The following is an 18,742-nucleotide window of genomic DNA, read 5'->3' on the forward strand; positions in this document are numbered from 1 at the left end:
GTAAGAATGCATCAGGCATGCAACAGAGTGTGCATGATATAGGTATGCAAACTTTGCCATTTGATAGTCAGAAAGGAATAAAGTGTTTGGCAATTGTTACAGAAGATACAAAGAGTAATCCTAACAAACCAACTGCCTGTGACATTTCTTACTGTTGCAACCAACACCAACCAACCAAACAGACATACACACACAGCCAGTACCTCCAGAAACCAGTCACAGGTCAGAGAAGAAAAGATGGCTGCAGCACTTTTAGACAACATTGTTCATTGGTAGCCAACTTTGTATGAGCATTGCTGTATGCCCCACCTACCTCAACTCGACTGGTGTGACACTTTTGTCCCAGCTCAAATCGGACATTGGACAACAGCACGATGATAGTTACTAGCGGTCTGAAGGCAGAGTGATGCACAGAGCAACTTTTGGGCAACTCTGCAACAGTGCCAAGGGAGATGCTTCAGCACTGTAGCTTAAATCACACAGGAACATTTCTGTATCCGAGTTCTACCATGTTCCGTTCCTTCTTTCTTCGTTTTTAGAGCCCGGTTCCCTGATTATCCACGCTCCCTCATGTCCTCGCATGCTCTAATCCTTCCTTCTCATATCTCTGGGTTCCCGGGGCCAGGAGACAAGAGGAGGGACACATGAAGGGCCAGAATGAAGCCGTAATTAAAATCATTAACCCCTGTGTTCGTTAAGACTGCAGGACCTCTTAATTAATTAGAGCTGCTCTCTGCCTTAGGGGGCTGGCCCGGCTGCAGCACAGATGTGTCAGGGGACTGTGTGCGTGTGTGTGTGTGTGTGTGTGTGTGTGTGTGTGTGTGTGTGTGTGTGTGTGTGTGTGTTTTAATATAGCACGGGAACTTTGGGAATGTCCTCTACCAGTATGCTACATGTGCATACCAAGAAGCATACACACTTGCGACAAAGCAGGACCTCATTCTCTGCTTGCAAACAACAATTTATCACCAAGACAAAGAGCGATGGGGCAATTGGAGAAGAGGGACAGACAGAACAAAAGGAGGAAAAGAGATAAACAGAAAACGAAAGAGGGAACGAAACAGAGAGGTAGTAAAACATTAAAATAGGGAGCGGGGCTGAACAGTGCCGAGAATACAAAACAGAGATGAAATGGAAGGCAGGAAAGGAGAGAAGAGTGAAGGGAGAGGTAGATGAAAGCGGTGGGTATAGCCGACCTGATGTACAGCTGACAGGTCAGATAAAGAGGGTGACAGTGCTCATGTCAAACCTCATTACTGGACACGGCCAACAAAACACCTCCTACAGCAAGGTGAGAGGGAGATTTATACACACAGGCCTGCTCACGCTCACTCACACACACACACACACACACACACACACACACACACACTCACCAGGATGAGAAATTACCTCCATCCACAAGCCAAAAGCTAGTAAATTAGTTTGTCTACTCCACAAGCCACTTTGGCAGGTTACCAGCCATCATTTGCAGGTTGAATCTGATTCTAAAAATCTGTTTGGCTGGTTAATTGTGAAAGTGGCTGGTGCTTTGATTTATGTGCCTCTGTGATTAGTGCACAAACGCGCAGATTCTTGTCGACCCAAAGCACATCTGTGCCGATGTATAGATTTTTTCTGAAGACAAAGACTATAGCAGGAGTCAAAATTTACAGCTAAGGTGTGAAGATTCACAGTTAGTTAACATTTTCTCAATAATGAAACGTATAGTTGCTTTTATTAAGCAGATACTACTCAATAAAGAACAGACATGATTTGTAGATAATTATTTGTGCTGAAAAACTGTGTTTAAGTTTGATAGTGGAAGTGTCTCAATAAAGTTAATTTACTTACCTGACACACACGCACAGACTGACACACGTGCAAACACACACATGCTTGCAAACTCACACTACGGTTTAAGATGACTGTAAGGTAAGTAGTTAAAAGCGTGTCTAAGTGTGTATGTGTGTGTGTTTTCTACCTGCACAGTGCCATCCTCCCGGCCCAGGACCACAGCAGAGGGCTCTCTGCAGATACAGGTACAGCGGATCCTGGACGGCTGCTCCTCCGACTGGAACATCACTGATCCTGTCTTACCGTCACGCACCTGACACACACACACACACACACACACACACACACACAGACACACACAGACACACACAAAAACACTTTCTAAGACAACGTGATTCAAGTATAAGCCATCATTGCAGGAATCTGTCTCTCACACTCATACTCGTCTGCACAAACAAGCACACACAGTCGCGCACACAAACAAAACCACGTTCTAATACAGTGTGACTCAAGTATAATCCTGTCTCGCGCACACACACACACACAAAATGACTAAAACAGTGTTATGTAGGGATAATCCCATCTCTCACACTTGTACTTTTCTGCACACACACACACAAACAAAATGACTAAGACAGCATTATGCAGGTATAATCCCATCTCTCGTACTCACCTGCACGCGTGCACACACACATACACACACACACACACACACACACACACACACACTTCACAGCCTAAGTCAACTTGATGTAGGTATAGACCTCTCAAATCTCTCAAACACATGCTCATCTATGCACACACAGGCACAAAGTCACTTTCTAAGATGACTTGATGTAGGTATAATCCCATCTCTTACATTCATGCTTATCTGCATGCACACACACACACACGTACACACACACACACACACACACACACACACACACAAGAAAAACAAAAACTCAACATCATCCCAACCTCCAACACCTGCCACTTTCACAGTTGGTCGTCTGCCAACCATCACTGCAGCAAATCTGTCACACACAGCTGGCCAACCAACCATCCTTCCTTCCACCCCCCCCCCCCCCCCCCCCCCCACCTCCCCCCACCTCCTTCATCCCTCCTTCTCACCTGCAGTCTGTTGCAGTTGTCTGCAGCTGCCACTGTGACGTCTTCGTCGTTGAAGAGAACGTCGGAGTCTCTCTTCAGGGAGACGGCTGAGGAGGTGTGCACCTTCTTAGTCTCCCATAACTACAAGACCAACAACACACAACAGGAACCAGGCTCAGATAACATAGAGTGTCAGTGGGAAGAACTACAGCCAACATTAGCACCTCACTGTTCCTGTGTGTTTAGCCTTAATACCCTTTCCCTCAATATTTACGGTGACAAACAAAGCTTAAAGGCAATTTCACACATTAGCGGCCGCAAATGTCAGACTTAAAAACCCAGAAATCCTGTAACGTGATGTCAGTAAATTGTTTTCATTCAACACTTCCTGTGCAGCCAGACGATTTCCCACTTGTAATCATACCTGACCCCAAAATAATAATAATAATTTGGCTCTATGGCATCTCAGTTGGTGGGGATGGAACGCTCTGTTGCAGCCCCACTTTGTGATTTAGGCAGATAAAAAGATGTATTTGCAGACAAATTTTTGCACTTGCCTGGTGCAGTTTTAACTGAATCACAATTACTATGACTATTTATTATGTGAGTAACTATGTCATTCATGCCTTAATATGATATATTAATTGTAAAGGCCCTCCTTAATGACTGCATTGCAGAGCAGTTTCAAGAAAAGTGAACACTTTGAGGCATTTAGCATGTAGTGACTTTTGTTTTTAGGATGTTTAAGGTACAGGTCACTATACCTATGGCAGTGATCAGTCGGGACAAATCGGTTAAAGACTAATTACATTATCTCAATAATGGAAAAAGAGGTTGAAAACAAGTCCTATAAAAGGCAACAATTGCATAAGACTCCAGCTTTCCACTTTCCTTTACAACACATCATACAGCAAAACTGGCCTAAAAAGGGTTAACGTACAATGCTTTCATGTGCACAAGAAAAGTTCAATTAAGATGTTTGCACCCAAAGCTAGACAGTTCCTGTCTATTCCTCATTAGGGACTGAAAGATAACAGCTGGCAGGGGAAAAGAGTCATTAACAGTCGACTTGTGAAGTTCAGTGTTAGAATGACTTTGATTTTGATCACAAGAGGTAATTAGGACAATACTGACATAATTTGTGCAAGCTGATATACTAATGTAGGTACATTACACACACACACACACACACACACACACACACACACACACACACTTACCCTGACAGTCTGGTCATCCGAGCAGGAGAGCAGCTGTGAGCCGTCAGCAGAGAACTGAACACCATGAACCCAACTCAGGTGACCACTACAGTCAGCCACCTTCTTATTGGCCTCTAGGTCCCACAGCTGGAAGACACATACACACACGCACACACACACACACACTATAGTACACTTGTGTGCTAATATTAACTGTGCAGCCTGACACACTTGAACATCCACTCTTTCAGAGAGACAGCTGTAGTCTGACACAGTTGGTTTACATCAATCAAAAAGGCTACCGTTCCACTTGTCATTTCAATAAGACTTTTATCATCTGATGACATCGGGACGCATAAAATGACAGGTCTAAATACACAAGAATGGGATATATTACTTGGGATATATTACTTAAATTTCCACCAGATCTTCAAAACCAGACACGGAAGCAGCCAGGCTTGCATTGTGGCCAAAATGATACAGCAGAAAGTTTAGATGCCGTCTCTCATCCTCCATGTCTTCCCTCACAGGTGTCAGCAAATGCACATGATGTTGTGCACGTAAAGCAGCACCCCGTCATTTTGACAGTTTTGCGACTAGTAACACACACTCAACCGTGGTGGAAACAGTATTGCAAATCTCTAGTGGTACACAAATTTCTACTGGTGTATGGTATATACCGATAGACCGCCTAACACTAGCTGGCATTATCTGAAGGAGACGAAAGAGCTGAGAAGCGACACAGAGCTTGTATACTGCGAGACTGGTAGGATGCTTGCCAGGTTCTCTGTGGTGCTAGATTATCGCACAGAGTTCATCAGACATTGCAATAGACTTTGCTGCCTCAAGGCAAAAAGTTGCAAATTGTAACTTTACCTGAATACAGCCACAAGCAACGATAAACAGACATTTTCAAGCCAAGTGTGGACATACAGTGATCTGATCTCATAAAATGAGAAACATTTAGAATCAGATGTCAAAAATCACATCGAAATGACAAGTGTACCCACAGTCAAAAATGGCTTCATACATTATATTTATAATGACATGAAACATGGAGGCATTATGTGTGTGTGTGTGTGTGTGTGTGTGTGTGTGTGTGTGTGTGTGTGTGTGTGTGTGTGTGTGGGAGTTACCTCCACAGCATAGTGTGAAAGAGCGATAGCCAGCAGGTTGCTGGTGGGACAGGCGTGACAGTATTGCACTGTGCTCAGACGACTGGTCCTGATCTCCAGCAACATGTCGGCCGTCTCCACCTCAAACACCTGGGAAACAGCAGGAACAACAGTCACTGAAGCAGCAATATAGGAGCTCTGTACAATCTGCCCTCCCTAGGCACAAAATGGCTACCGTTTCCACATCAGACACACTTAAAAAGCAGTTCTAACTTCGCAAGTGACACAATATCATTTTAATGCAACAGTGTAGTGAACTTTGGCATAAAATGGCTGTCTTTCTCTTCTCCAACATGTACTGTAAGAACACTACAATGACTAAAGACCACTGTCTTGACATGACAGAAGAAATAAAGAACAAAAGAAAACAACGAAATCTGTCATCACACCACACACACACACACACAGGGATGTAGACTCTGGTTTCAGATTCTGGTTGTGGAATAAAATTGAATTTGGGCTAACATAGATCTGTTCCACATAAACTCATTGTGCATTCTATTCTGTTCAACCAAAAAAAAACAATGTCTTGTGCCTGAAGAACGAAAACCTAAACAGCAAACACATTTCATTTCAATTCATGCATTTCAATTCTCTCTTTTCCTCCACTTGAAGCGAAAGGCAAACAAGCCGAGACATCACGGTGGTATTTGGGTTGTTTCCTGGAATGAAGAAGAACAGGGCAGGACAGGCCGCAGACGGCCTGATTACAGAACAGACTGAATGATTTTGGAAAGCTCAGGAGATGAGGGGCTGCTCAGATTTACAACCTGGACACACACTGTTCAGACTCTCTGGGAGTCAGACTGATATCACTGACAAACAGCCTCATTTCCCCGTCTCCTTTGATGAAATGACATACCGGCAACCCGGGTAGCAAGGACAGATGGAATGTAGTGTTGTATTCAATATCTGTTCATGATACATATTTATGAAGAGTGCCGAGACACGACAAGACAGATCTACATCCAAACCATTTCCACCCACTCAAGCCCACGTTCACCACCGCCCACACAGCCACTCACACACCAACACACTGCAGCAAATAATATCCTGCATCTCCTCTCAGTAAAATATTAGCACACACTTTCAAACGAATGCTCAAACATGTACATACATGCATGCACACCCACACAAAAAATACTCACAAACACAGCATTCCTGGCAGCACATATGACGCGCTTGCCGTCTGCTGACCAGGTGCTGCACTTGACGTGGACCTCCGTCTCTTCATCGCTCTCTGGGAACATGCTCTTGACGTCAATCGTCTTCCACTCATTGGCGGACGACACTTCAAATAGCTGGACACACACAAACACAAAGTATAATGTATAATGCGTAGCGAAGGTGAGTACAGTTCTGATCAGTGTTTAGACGCGGTGTGGTTTTGGGATGCCAGAACTTCCCGTTGATCCTTGTGGAGGTGTTGTGGGCCCAATTCAACAAAACATCTGTAATGGGAGATGCTTACTTGAAAACCCCAATGACCTATCCACTCTCACCCACCTTTCCTCTAACATCTAAGCAAGAGGTGGGAATCATAAAACGACACTTACCAGGGCTGTGCCAATTTTCTGTAATACTGAGTTTTAAGTTTTAATTGAAAAGCTTCAAGATATTGAATTCTTACATTGCAGTCTGTGTTACAACACAAAAACATTTTACATTTTACATTACGTTACATAAGGAAATTTGCTTTCATTCAACATGGAAAGGCAATGAAAAAAGTATTCCTTTTAAAACCAGTATCAATTCTGAATTATGGTGCTGGAACTGGTGTTGGTATTGAAAATATCCACCAGTACAGAGCCCTGGACTCTCCTTAAATAGCACAAGTGATAGCTACAGATCAGACTGTGTGTACTGGTAAATATGGATACCCATATTGCGGCATTTTGAAGATACACATAAATGTATCTAGCGTCACGGTGCATCCGACTGCATCAAATTAAGCATGTGCAGCTTGATGTGCATAACCTTAGTGTAGGATGGCTGTAGATGTGTATGGTTTAGTGCCAGCTACCTTGACGGTGCCGTCGCTGGAGGAGGTGGAGAGGTAGGTGTCGTCAGGGGAGAAACAACAGTGGTTGACTGGCTCCAAGTGACCAAACATAGTGTTCTGGGAGGACGGCTTGTTGAGGTTCCACAACTACGGAAATATAGAGAGAAATACAGTGAAAGAGAGAGAGAAAGGGAGAGAAACAAAGATAGAGACAAAAGAACAATAAAGAGAGAAAGGAGGAAACAGGAAGAGAGTAAGGGTGACAGAGACTCTAATCAACAATTGCTTGTTTGAACACAGTTAGTAGCCTAATCATTTTTTTTCTCTATATGATTGTTATATTGTTACATTGCAATGTATGGTAAACCATTTTAACAACAATGTTAATTTTTGGACATTCATGCTAATTAAGCTTTTCTTGAATTTGAGAAACACAGAAATACAAAGAGAGAGTGAGACAGAGGGAGCAGGAAGAAAGGAAAGAAGAGAAAAAAGAAGCCTTAAAAAGTCTGAACAAATACAAAGACAGGCACACACATACAAAACATACACACACACACACCTTGGCGTTCATGAACTTGTCGTTGGAGCAGGTGGCCAGCAGGAGGCGTTGTTTGGTGTTGGTAAACTGACAGTGGTTGACCTGCTCCTCGTGCTCCTCCTCAAACACCCTCAACAGCATGCCTCGATCCACGTTCCACACCTGGAGACACACACACACACACACACACACACACACACACACATCAGACACATATGGAAGATTCAAAGGATAAAATGTTCTCTCTGCTTTAGAGGACTTGGGAATGCTAGTTGATGTTTTTGAGAAACGCTGAGGAAGGCCGAGGGCTGAAACGCGTACGTTACTGTTGCTGCTGTGCAAATAAAAGACTGGCATAAATACATATATATACGTGAGTGCCATTTTTCTATATAGCTTATGTTTCTTGAGTCGGCACCCGAAGAAGTTGAAGTTTTGAGTCGAGCATGCCTACTCTCTCTGTTTCAATGCTAGTTGATGACAATGTTAAGATAAGTGCACAGAGGTCAGTTTGAAGAATTTCAGGAGAGCTCAATAACCAGCAAGTTAAATGACAAATAATATATTAGTCAATACCTTTTAGTCTTGCCCACAACAACTTTGTATTAGTCAATCAAGTCAATGTCAAGAGAAACTACAGGTGGAAAATAAATGCTCAGATTGTTTGTAATTCTTCAAACAACAGGCTAATAGATCCACCAGTCACAATTTAGAGTGCAGCTCAAAACTTGGAGATTAACGGGTGTCGTTTTGTGTGTATGTTAGGTAATGTTTGTTTACTGCTGCAACCGTGTTTGACACAATGGACTAATGGACAGTTATCTGGTTACCTTGACTTTCCTGTCGCTAGAACAGGTTGCTAGGAGACGGTCGTCGGGGGAGAAGGTGCAGCAGAGCACCTCGTCGTCATGGGCCTGGATCTCAAGGAGTTTCTCCCCTGAGGTGCTTTTAAACACCTGAAAACAAAGGTAAGATAAGGTTCAATTCTCGATGGCTGACGCACACGTTCTCCCTCATTGAAATAAAGCTGAATTGATTGTTTTCTGGTGTATCCATTCAAAAGTCAACATGCTCTGTGGAGCAGGGAGAACGTCACATTAAAGTAAATCCTTGAAACAAGTTGATCCGCATTGGAAACAAGTGAAATTATCTCGAACCCATTGCCAGATTTTCAGACACAATACTCAACTAAATTACTCTCTTACACTTTACATTACATTTCATTACACTTCCCCTCCTTATTTTTGTAGTGTTTTGTCTCCTTGGGAACCGTTTGCCCTTCATGGTTTTACACATACACACACATACAGTCAAGAAAATGTCTGTTCTGTTACCCTGAGTGTCTTGCTGGCACCACAGGAGGCGACCTTGGCTCCATCGTGGGAGAAACAGGCGGAGTAGATGGAGCCCTGGTGGGGGTGGACCACCAGACGAGACAGGCTCTCCACACTGCTCTTATTCCTGGACAAAACACAAACACAGACCGGTCCAAACTGGAATGCACAGGACAGAAAGATTTTCCAATAAGGCTAAAATAATCAGCTCACAGCACTGTTTACTAAAGAAGTGTTTTGCATTGGCTGAATTAAGACACTGAATATTAGGCTGGGGTCACATTTAAAACACTCATTTCAAATGAGAATCTGTAATCGCTAAACTTCAGATGCAATGTGATGAGCGTTTCGCATGATAATGCATGTGTAGACTTAAATGAATGTTGTTTTGCAACAAAACTGCCCCTTTCTTGAATGTACTCGTTTTCCTGCTGTTGCCAGCACCATGATTGTTACGCACAGCTGAGCACAGGGCTAACACACACACACACACCTTTAAAAATTGTTCTGCCCCATTTTTTTCTAATTGTATGTGAGGTTTTCCTGATGAACACATTTTGTTAGTGAATAAGAGTTGCAAGGAAAATGTATGTTGTTATACTATGATCAATAACCACATCTAATCAGTTTCACCTCAATAAGCTTGAGACACAGGATCCTTAAACAGAACTGTGCACTGCGCAGCAACACAGATGCATTACGGATTAAGTGTGATCCCGGCGTTACAAATCTAACTGAACCACAATCCATATATGCACAACAAGGTCAATACATGACTTGATTTTAAGCTCATTACTAAAACAGCCAACAAATCAGTACACTAGACAAACGCTTGGGTGCGTACAGCCAGTCGAAGTAGAGTTCCCCTCTGGCGGCTCGGTCCTGAGCCTGCAGCAGAGCCTGTCTGTAGACCTCGGAGGTGTGGGGCTCGGACAGAGCGAGCTGCACCACGTCGGGGAACGGACGCTGCTCCAGCTGGTGGCCGTTCAGAGACAGGAACTCCTGGAACTGACTGCGCACATCACTGTTCTGGGGGGACAGAAATAACAGATGCACATTTCATCCTACAGGGAAACTTCATACTACATAATAGACTGATTAATTCGGTATTTTGTGTAAAATTATAGCTTGCTGCTCCCTCTAGAAATTTTATCAACAATTTTTAAGTGGAATTGTGTAATGTTACTTTGCGTGGCCTGGTATCACAGATGTGGGAGTTATTACCTCTGCTAATTTTTACAAACTAGTCCCCCGTTTCCCTGCTCACTTCCCATGAACCATGTTCCAATTACCATATCTGCACTTTTGCAAGTATGAAAATTGGGAAGGGAACAAGGGAGAGCCAAAACATGGTAGGCAGCAGCTCTGTTAAATGGAGATAATCAAAACAGATGCACACTAACTGGCGTATTTTGGGGGAGACCGTAGACAGACGCACTTTTTATTTAATCCACAAAATTACATGGGGTGGAGAACGAAAACAGATGGACTTCTAAACCTGCCTTTTCCTGGAGGGCGGGAACTCATATCACAGCACAGTTAGGATTAAGTGAAGTACTTTTAAAAGGAGAATGGGCAGTCCACTCACCTTCAGTATTTTTAATCTGTAGATAAGAGTTATCAGATTTAGTTTGTTTTAGACACAGTAAGAGAGGCTATGCTGACCTCTTTGTCCAGAATGGTTCCATACTCCACGTAGTCGTTGATGAGGTGAGCTGGACCCATTATCTGGGCCTTGGTCCTGACCCAGTCCAAAGAAAACATGAGCGAGTACAGCTCCTAGAGAGAGAGGGAGAAGGAGGGAGAGAGGGAGAGAGAGAGAGAGAGAGAGAGAGAGAGAGAACGAAAGAAGGAGAAAGAGAGAAAGACAAAGAGAAAGAGTAGAGACAGAGAAAGAGTAAGAAAGAAACAGAAAGTAAGATGGAGTAAGAAGTAAAAGAGAGAAAGAGGGACAAAGAGAGTTAGACATGATGAGCAGAAAAGAGAAAGAAAGAAAGAAAGAAAGAATTAAAGAATGAAACAAACAAACAAACAAACAAACAATTAAACAAGGAGAAAGACAGATTATGAGAGAAAAAGAAAGGGAGATATAAACAGTTGTGTGTGTGTGTGTGTGTGTGTGTGTGTGTGCGTGCGTGTGTGTGTGTGTGTGTTACCTGGGAGAGGTTGGCTTTGGCCATGTGGTAGGTGAGGAATCTGATCCAGTAGAGACACTCCTTGTCTCCTGAAGTGGGAGGACCCTCTCTGTAGTACTGCTGGTACTGACGCACCACCTTGGTGTGGAGGCTCTGAAACACACACACACACACACACACACACACACACACACACACTACTGTAAACATTTCTGTTCACATTATCATTTTACCTTTAAAAGGATTTATTACTGAAAAGCTTTCGTACAACCGTTTCAGAAACATGAGCACTAAACTCGCTCACATTCTGTTCTACTCAATCGTGTCCGATGTATGTGTGAAAAATAACATGATAACATTACTTGACTTAGCAGTAATTCATTATACTGCTTGCTGTATTACCATTTCTGTTCAGTGAAACTAAACAGCGTTGATGTCCAATGTTCTTGTCATCCTTTCACTCAATTAAATCAGTGGGAAAACTTCCACTTTGGATAATTCAGCTTCAATCTGATATTTAGAGAGGGGGATAGGAAAACTATGGTAACTGCAATATTATTACTGAAATTGAAATAGTAATTTATTACACTACTTGTTACTGGCAAAAGTAGGAAGATGACTGTAATGCATTACTACCCAATGTATCTAGCCTAGATAAGAAATAAAGCCTATAACTGGGAGTGGCTCTGTTCTGTTCAAGTCTGACATGTTTTCTTTCAAAGTGTCAGTCAAGAAGCCAAAAGCGGCCTTTGGGTAGATGACTAAGTGGACTGGAAGAAATGCTGGCATCTAGGAGTTATTAGCTATGTGACCTGACCTAGCCAAAGCCTGTCCACATTTCTGCAGTATACAGTAAGGTAGGCTGAATAAAACAAGCAAGTTAGCAGTCTTTAAAAATTGCTGTCCAATGCCTGTATAGTCAGCTTTGGGTCAAAAATAGTTTTATAAAATGTATAGTTACAGTCCTCGGGTCTGATTGGCTGAGTCACATTCTAAGCTGTTTGAATGTGGCTGCATAACATTTTAAATTTGCCACTGCTAACCACTTTGTTTGGCTACTCTTCAAGGACAGTATTGCTAGGCAGAAAAATAACATTTCATTATTGTTCATTAAAACAAAATAAAAGATTTTTTGAACATTTGCATTGCATTATTTTTATTACACCTACTTTGCATTGTGCCTAACAATGCTTCTTAGCTGTTCTTCTTGTTTAATTGACTATATAAGCCCGCTGACAACAAGTTTGAAAACCAATAGCTTAACCTCCAGTTTGGAGAGACTGTGTCCATGCTAACCTCTAGCTGGGAGCGGTTCTGCTCAGCCAGGAAGTCCAGCTGCAGGTCGTGGAGGTAGTACAGGTAGGGTCTGTGGTGACAGTCCCTGAACAGCAGAGACTTGTTCACAAACTCCTGCAGAACGTCCTCCACCTCCTCCGGCTCCAGGTCCCACAGAACAGACAGCACCTGGGGGACGGAGCGTTGTCATTGTTGGTTTATACAATACGGTGTGTGAGTGCCATATTGTATTGTACCAATATTGGCACAATGTGATACTTTTTTACCACTATTACTTATGCAAAGTTTGGTTCTATATAGGCATGCTAGTAAGGGAACTTAGCAAGAGATAAAAGGCCTAAAAAAACCCAAATCTATCAGATCTATTTTAATCTACTCTTGTATATCTTAATCCAATGCCCTTGTTGTGTAGTCAAACCTTGGCAGGGACTTTGACATCCTTCTCCAGCACGGTGAGGTCCTTGTAGAGCTCTCTGTGTTCGTCAGCTAAGACCTGGATGCTGGCGGCCATGGCCTGGTCCAGGGCATCATAGTCGTAGGACGATGACTTCCTGATACGCTTGAACTGCTTCTGCTGCAGCTGCCGCAGGTAGTAGGACCAGCGACTGGGGAACTCTCTGAGTAGAGCCCCGATCAGGGACACCACCAGAGGGGAGCCTGGGGTGGGACGAGGGGAAAGAGGGAATATATCAAATCAGATCAGAGAATTTTTGAAATTCGCAAAGTTCTCAGCGTGTTTTAAGTATTTGACCAGACAATTGCATGTGTGCGTGTGTGTGTGTGTGTGTGTGTATGTGTCAGTCTACGTACCTTTACATTCTCTGACGATGCTGCGAGCCTCGTCAGGTAGTCTCTGGGGTTTATTGTTGACGTACAGAGAGAGGATCTCCAGGGCCTTGTCTTCCTCCAGACCGCTCTCCACTGCCACCTCATACTTGGCACCTACACACACACACATGCACGCACGCAGGCACGCAGGCACGCAGGCACGCACGCACGCACGCACACACATACAAGTACAGAACATGCATTTTTGCAGGCCAAATAGCCTTTGCAGGCAGATGAAAGAATAAGCCCTAGAGGTTACATCAATCAGTTAAGTTCAACTTAGGTTTGCATGTACCACATTATGATCACCATAAAAACAAACAAAAAACAATACAACAGACAACCTCCAACCCTCCAAATCAAAATTTATATGAAAAGTTAGAATACTCCTCAAGACACAAGCAAAAAATATTGTGGACGTACCACTAACAGAATCAGCGAGGCTTCTGTCTCTGGTGGTCAGAAGCATCCGACACTGGATATCAAACGCCTTCAGCACTGAACTGTCCCAGATGTCATCCAGAATCAGCAGACATCTGGAAACCCAAACGCAGACAGAGAAACTGTCAGAGATCACAGCCTGCTGCCATCTTGATACAGCTAGTAGCTGAAGTCCATCAAACCAGGACACAAAGTTTCCACCACAGCACCTGCCCAGTGGCTACCACTGTACATACACTTTTTATCTCAGGATGACATGTCTCCTTTTTCAATCAGTTTGCTGTTCCTATATTTCAATAGTGTTTCTGATGAGAACCGTATTTCCTTTACATTCATTCAACTGCAGTGGCCCCCCACAGCTGCAAAGTTACTCCCACAACTAGAAAAAAAAAATTCTAAATACAATGAAAATTCATCATCTGGCATTATTGCTAAGCCTGATAGGGGATTATGATGGACTAATGATGAAAACATTTTTGAAAATAGTATTGAAAATATTTTTGCTACTGTTTTTAGACCATAATATGGGTAAATAGTTATTTTCTATGTTCTTCCAATAACAACCCATGTGTAATTGTGCATAATGGCAATCAGGTGGAAATGAATGTGGGTGGGAACGTAAGATAGGAGATTATATATACACTCTAAGAGTATTGTTGTTTTTTCACTATCCTGAAGATCATGTATGTTTGTGGATGTTCACCCAATATATGAGGAATAGGTGATATTACGTATTTGCTGATAACTGCTGTATGCACTGCTAGTAACCATATTATTACATCTTTGCTGTGGCATTGCTCATTTTGAAATCATCAAGCCCAATTCCCTTGCACTGGATACTATACTACTAGCTATGAAGTATTGAATCTTGATATCTAGCTATATATAAGTGTTACTGCACAAAGTACATCATGTTCAGTCTAAATCAAACCTAAGTCACCTGGGATATCTGCGCAGCATGAGGAAGCGCAGGCGCTCCTTGACCTCGTCCAGGGAGCTGGGGGGCCGGTGGACGGACTGGGGATCCTGACTCTGCTCCAGACGGAAACACAGCGACTGGATCTTCACCAGCAGGTCTGGCTTGTCCAGCTGGCCGATGGACAGCCAGTGGACTCCTCCGGGAAAGCACTCTGCAGATAGAGACAAGGAGGAGGAGGGCAGAGGTCAGAGGAGTGAAGCTACCGGTGGATTTAGGGGGAGCTGACCATTAGGCAACCATGTTTCAAACTGCTCTCTCATGCATCAGAGACAGTGCTCTATCAATATGGACAAGTATCAATAACACTCTCTTCCAAGATAATGGAGTCCATCTGTGATCTATAAAACTCAATGTGTAATCTGTAAATACCATCTTTCTTAAATTAACAATGTCCTTTTGTATGTGTATTCTATATCTGTTGTATTCTATATCTGTTTTTAACAAAATTATTTCTTCAACTGTGCTTAAAGATTTTGGTTGGTTTTCAAAATGATGTATGATGATAGTAACTGAGCAATATAACTGTCGTCTAGCGCATATAATTCTATACTATATAATCTTCCCAACAACAGAGATCACACTATGTGAAAGGACATTAAATATGTATTCACATGTGTAATCGAACAACAGCTTTTTCTCCCTAGTTTTCCTGACTTCTTGTGTGATTCCCAAACTTTTCTAGATGTGGATATTATCACATTTATTTTCCATTCTTTTCCAGGCATGTTGTACAATTCCCCAAATTTTTAAGACCTGAAAATAATCACATTCACTTTCCACAATTTTCCAGACCACAGACCTGTCTAGGAACCCTGTCAGTCTGAGAGCATGGTACCATCCCTTTATATCTGTAATGATTGTCGGGTAAATATCCCATTATTTACCTTCAATGAGTGCGTGGTCCCGGACAGCCTCAGCAGCCAGGATAGACTTGCCCGAGCCAGCCATGCCAAAGACGGTGACCCAGCCGGACTCTTTCTGGAGCCGGTAGAGTTTCTGCCTGACCCGGTTCACCAGCTCCGGTCTGCTGACAAACACCACAGGCCTCTGGGGCACACCGCCCTCGCTCAGCACCGTCTGGACTGTGGGACCAACAGGAAACGGATTGACAGAGAGAGGGAAGGACAGGAGGGGAGGATTAAAAGCAATCATCAGACTGTTAAGATACACAGACTGTGTGTGTAGAAGTGTGTCACAGTGTACTACTACTGGTTAAGCACTGCGGAACATTAATTTGAGAAAAGTTTCTATACTCAAGTTTTTCTGAACCTGTTCTCATACTAAAATGTTTCCTTCATAAGTTCTATGTTTTATCTTCACCATGCATAAAGTGTCATACATAGTAATCTAAATTAGTGCAGCCAAGTTATTTACACAGAGTCCACTTGATAAGAAAATTTTACTGCTTTAAAATGTTAGGCTGTCACAGTTTTTTTTATTATTAGCCGTTTGGCTGATGCGGTAGCCCATGAGTCAGCATTAAGTGTCATGCACTGCATAATGCATGTCTAACAAAAACAGCACACACAGGCATGCAAAACAACAAAACCAATCCGTTCCAACTGGTTACATCAGCCAGCAGCCACAGCGCATTAAAACAGTTTCTCCCACGCTTACTCACTCCCACACACACTGCCTTCCGAACGTCCGCTTTCACTCCCCTCCTCACCATAAGGTGTGCCCCCGTCAGAGAAGCTCTTGTGGGCCTCGGGGGAGACGAGCGGCAGGTTGTTGTGGAGCAGATTGGCCAAGTCGCCGTAGCTCTCCCTGACCAGGGCGTTGTAGAAGGAGATGTAAGCCCGGTTGTCCTTCCTCAGCAGCAGCTCCAGCAGGGCCACAGCCTGATCCCTCCTGGTGGACTGGAGAGAGAGATATCAATGATGAGGTGAGGACTTCACAATATGCATTTTACATGCTGAAGTTTGCAGATTGGAAATTCCATGACTTTGCAAAAATGAGTACTACCATGAGCTAAAAATAGTAGTCCTTCCTGGTGTGCTAAGGCTTTTCAGTTTAGAAAAGTTCTAAAGGAATAAACAGTCTGGTTTCTACTACAGATATTCTTGCTGTTTAAAAGTGGCCATACAATGTATAAAACAGCTGAAAACCTCCATCTCATGCAATGGATGTGTGAAACAAATTGCAAATAAAATTCTGGTATATTCGGTGAAGTGACCCACTTATAAAATTCCTTGATATTCCCTGACTTCCCCAGAGAATTTCTCAAATTCCATGCCCAGTGGTAACCCTGTGTGTGTGCAACCAAGAATAAGGGGTACAAAGGTCAGAGCCACAGGGCCCAGACAGTAGATAAAACAAATATTCCTGTGATTCCTGGATGATCAGGTAGGACAGAGAACAGCTAAGTACAGAGATGGGAGTTGAGGAGACAGACAGATTGGCCTAGTGGTTAGACAGACCATCCTATAACCTAAAGGTTACAGGTTCACTTCCCACAACAGCCAATATGTACAGTATTCTGTTGAAGTGAAACTAAAGCTGCTTACTTATTGTAAGTCGCCCCGGAAAAGAGTTCCAGCTAAATGCTGAAATAATTTGAGAGCAGGTGAGGAAGAAATTCTCAAAATAAATGAATAGGAGTGTTGTATTCATGACATCTTGAACTCCTGGGGATAAAATGCCAGGACATATTGCTGGGAGTGAATCCACTCCAGCTCACTTTGCTGCATGTCATCCCCTTTCTATCTCCCATCTTACCTGTCCCTTCAAAAGAAAAAGGGAAAAAATAAATTGGGTTCCATAATCCCTTTACCCTCCCAGCTGCTGCAGAGGCTCACCTCGCTCCTGATCCTCTCCTCCTCGTCCACAGTCAGCACACCATCACTGATCATGTGGTCCATCAGGTAGGAGGCCTTGATGTCCTGCTCTAACACAGTGCGAGAGCGCAGCAGACAGCTCAGTGCCCCTTCCTCCATCGCCATGGCAGCACAACGCACCAATCATGCAGCCACTGGAGAAGCAGGAAGGAGGGATGTTTAGTGATGATTGACAGGAGGCGGATCCTGTTGCTCTGCAAATGAATGGAAGAGATACAAGTATGTTTGATAAACACAGGTAAGTAATGGTCAGGATGAGATTCTAAAAGTCACCAAGCTTGAGTAAAATCCAAGGAAAGCTTTTCAAAGAAGCCTTGGCAAGGTGAAACAAAGCACCATAATACAGATGTGACATCGAACTAATAACACAGTAAGATTCAGCAGCGTCCACACTTTTTTAGGTTATACATCTAATACAGTCAATGACTACAGCTAGCCTACTAACCTATTTAATAGATGGTTGATCTATTTATTCTTTCTAGATGGCAATAACAGCCCAAGCTAATGCCAAAATGTCAAAATAGTCACCATGCTATTTGTAAACTGCTGTGTAACCAAACAGCTGCTACTAGCAAGAAATGAGCAAAGCTACTTTTTGACAGCTGTACAGCGCCCGTGTTACTCGCTGAATGAATGAATTGAAAGTGAATATACTGCATGTTCAGCTTAAACTTTACTCTGTTTACACAGTGTATAGCGATAAACGCGACCTTTTGTCTTATCACCTACTACAGTGACACACTTTCCTCAAGTCAATACTAGTCTTGACAAGTTGACTCACTTTAACTTGCTAGAAAATGAAACAAAGAAAGTAACCAACTTACCAGTAACCATACTTACGAATATATTATTTTCTTTAACGAGGAAGTTCTTAATCGAGCTGTTTACGGCGGTGAGATAAAGTCACTCAAAGTCAAGTCAAAATAATTCAATGAATAAAGCACAATTTATTTGCCTGTGCTGTACGAAACTACACGCCCAATTTTGAAAGAAGGTAGCTTCCTGATTCACAACAAAAACAACTTCCCCGGTGTGAAGCGGCCAATGGCGTGGCGAGATTTTAACCACGTGACAAGTTGAGCTCATGCACCCTTTACTGTAACCAGG

The 18,742-nt window shown here is 43.0% G+C and overlaps 1 protein-coding gene across 3 annotated transcripts in view; it reads right to left on the minus strand.

Moving 5' to 3' along the window:
• Window positions 1-18,610, minus strand: part of apaf1 (apoptotic peptidase activating factor 1) — a 48,035-nt gene extending 29,425 nt beyond the window's left edge. For 2 of the 3 annotated variants that reach the window (XM_078282205.1, XM_071905660.2), the window contains exons 1-21: window positions 18,476-18,610; window positions 17,597-17,829; window positions 16,468-16,657; window positions 15,683-15,880; window positions 14,760-14,949; window positions 13,802-13,914; window positions 13,361-13,492; window positions 12,969-13,207; window positions 12,551-12,718; window positions 11,276-11,407; window positions 10,785-10,898; window positions 9,964-10,148; window positions 9,120-9,246; window positions 8,616-8,741; window positions 7,807-7,947; window positions 7,266-7,391; window positions 6,391-6,543; window positions 5,204-5,332; window positions 4,089-4,214; window positions 2,890-3,009; window positions 1,964-2,089 (exon numbers count right to left, since the gene is read on the minus strand). In XM_078282205.1, coding sequence (XP_078138331.1) covers window positions 1,964-2,089; window positions 2,890-3,009; window positions 4,089-4,214; window positions 5,204-5,332; window positions 6,391-6,543; window positions 7,266-7,391; window positions 7,807-7,947; window positions 8,616-8,741; window positions 9,120-9,246; window positions 9,964-10,148; window positions 10,785-10,898; window positions 11,276-11,407; window positions 12,551-12,718; window positions 12,969-13,207; window positions 13,361-13,492; window positions 13,802-13,914; window positions 14,760-14,949; window positions 15,683-15,880; window positions 16,468-16,657; window positions 17,597-17,740 — 2,979 coding nt within the window. In that variant the 5' untranslated portion in view covers window positions 17,741-17,829; window positions 18,476-18,610. Of the gene's footprint in view, window positions 1-1,963; window positions 2,090-2,889; window positions 3,010-4,088; window positions 4,215-5,203; window positions 5,333-6,390; window positions 6,544-7,265; window positions 7,392-7,806; window positions 7,948-8,615; window positions 8,742-9,119; window positions 9,247-9,963; window positions 10,149-10,557; window positions 10,628-10,784; window positions 10,899-11,275; window positions 11,408-12,550; window positions 12,719-12,968; window positions 13,208-13,360; window positions 13,493-13,801; window positions 13,915-14,759; window positions 14,950-15,682; window positions 15,881-16,467; window positions 16,658-17,596; window positions 17,830-18,475 lie in introns of those variants that run through there. The other variant, XM_078282206.1, reaches the window with a different exon arrangement.
• Window positions 18,611-18,742: the final 132 nt, after the last annotated feature.

Source organism: Centroberyx gerrardi, chromosome 24 (assembly GCF_048128805.1).
Source record: "Centroberyx gerrardi isolate f3 chromosome 24, fCenGer3.hap1.cur.20231027, whole genome shotgun sequence".
Classification (NCBI taxonomy): domain Eukaryota; kingdom Metazoa; phylum Chordata; class Actinopteri; order Beryciformes; family Berycidae; genus Centroberyx; species Centroberyx gerrardi.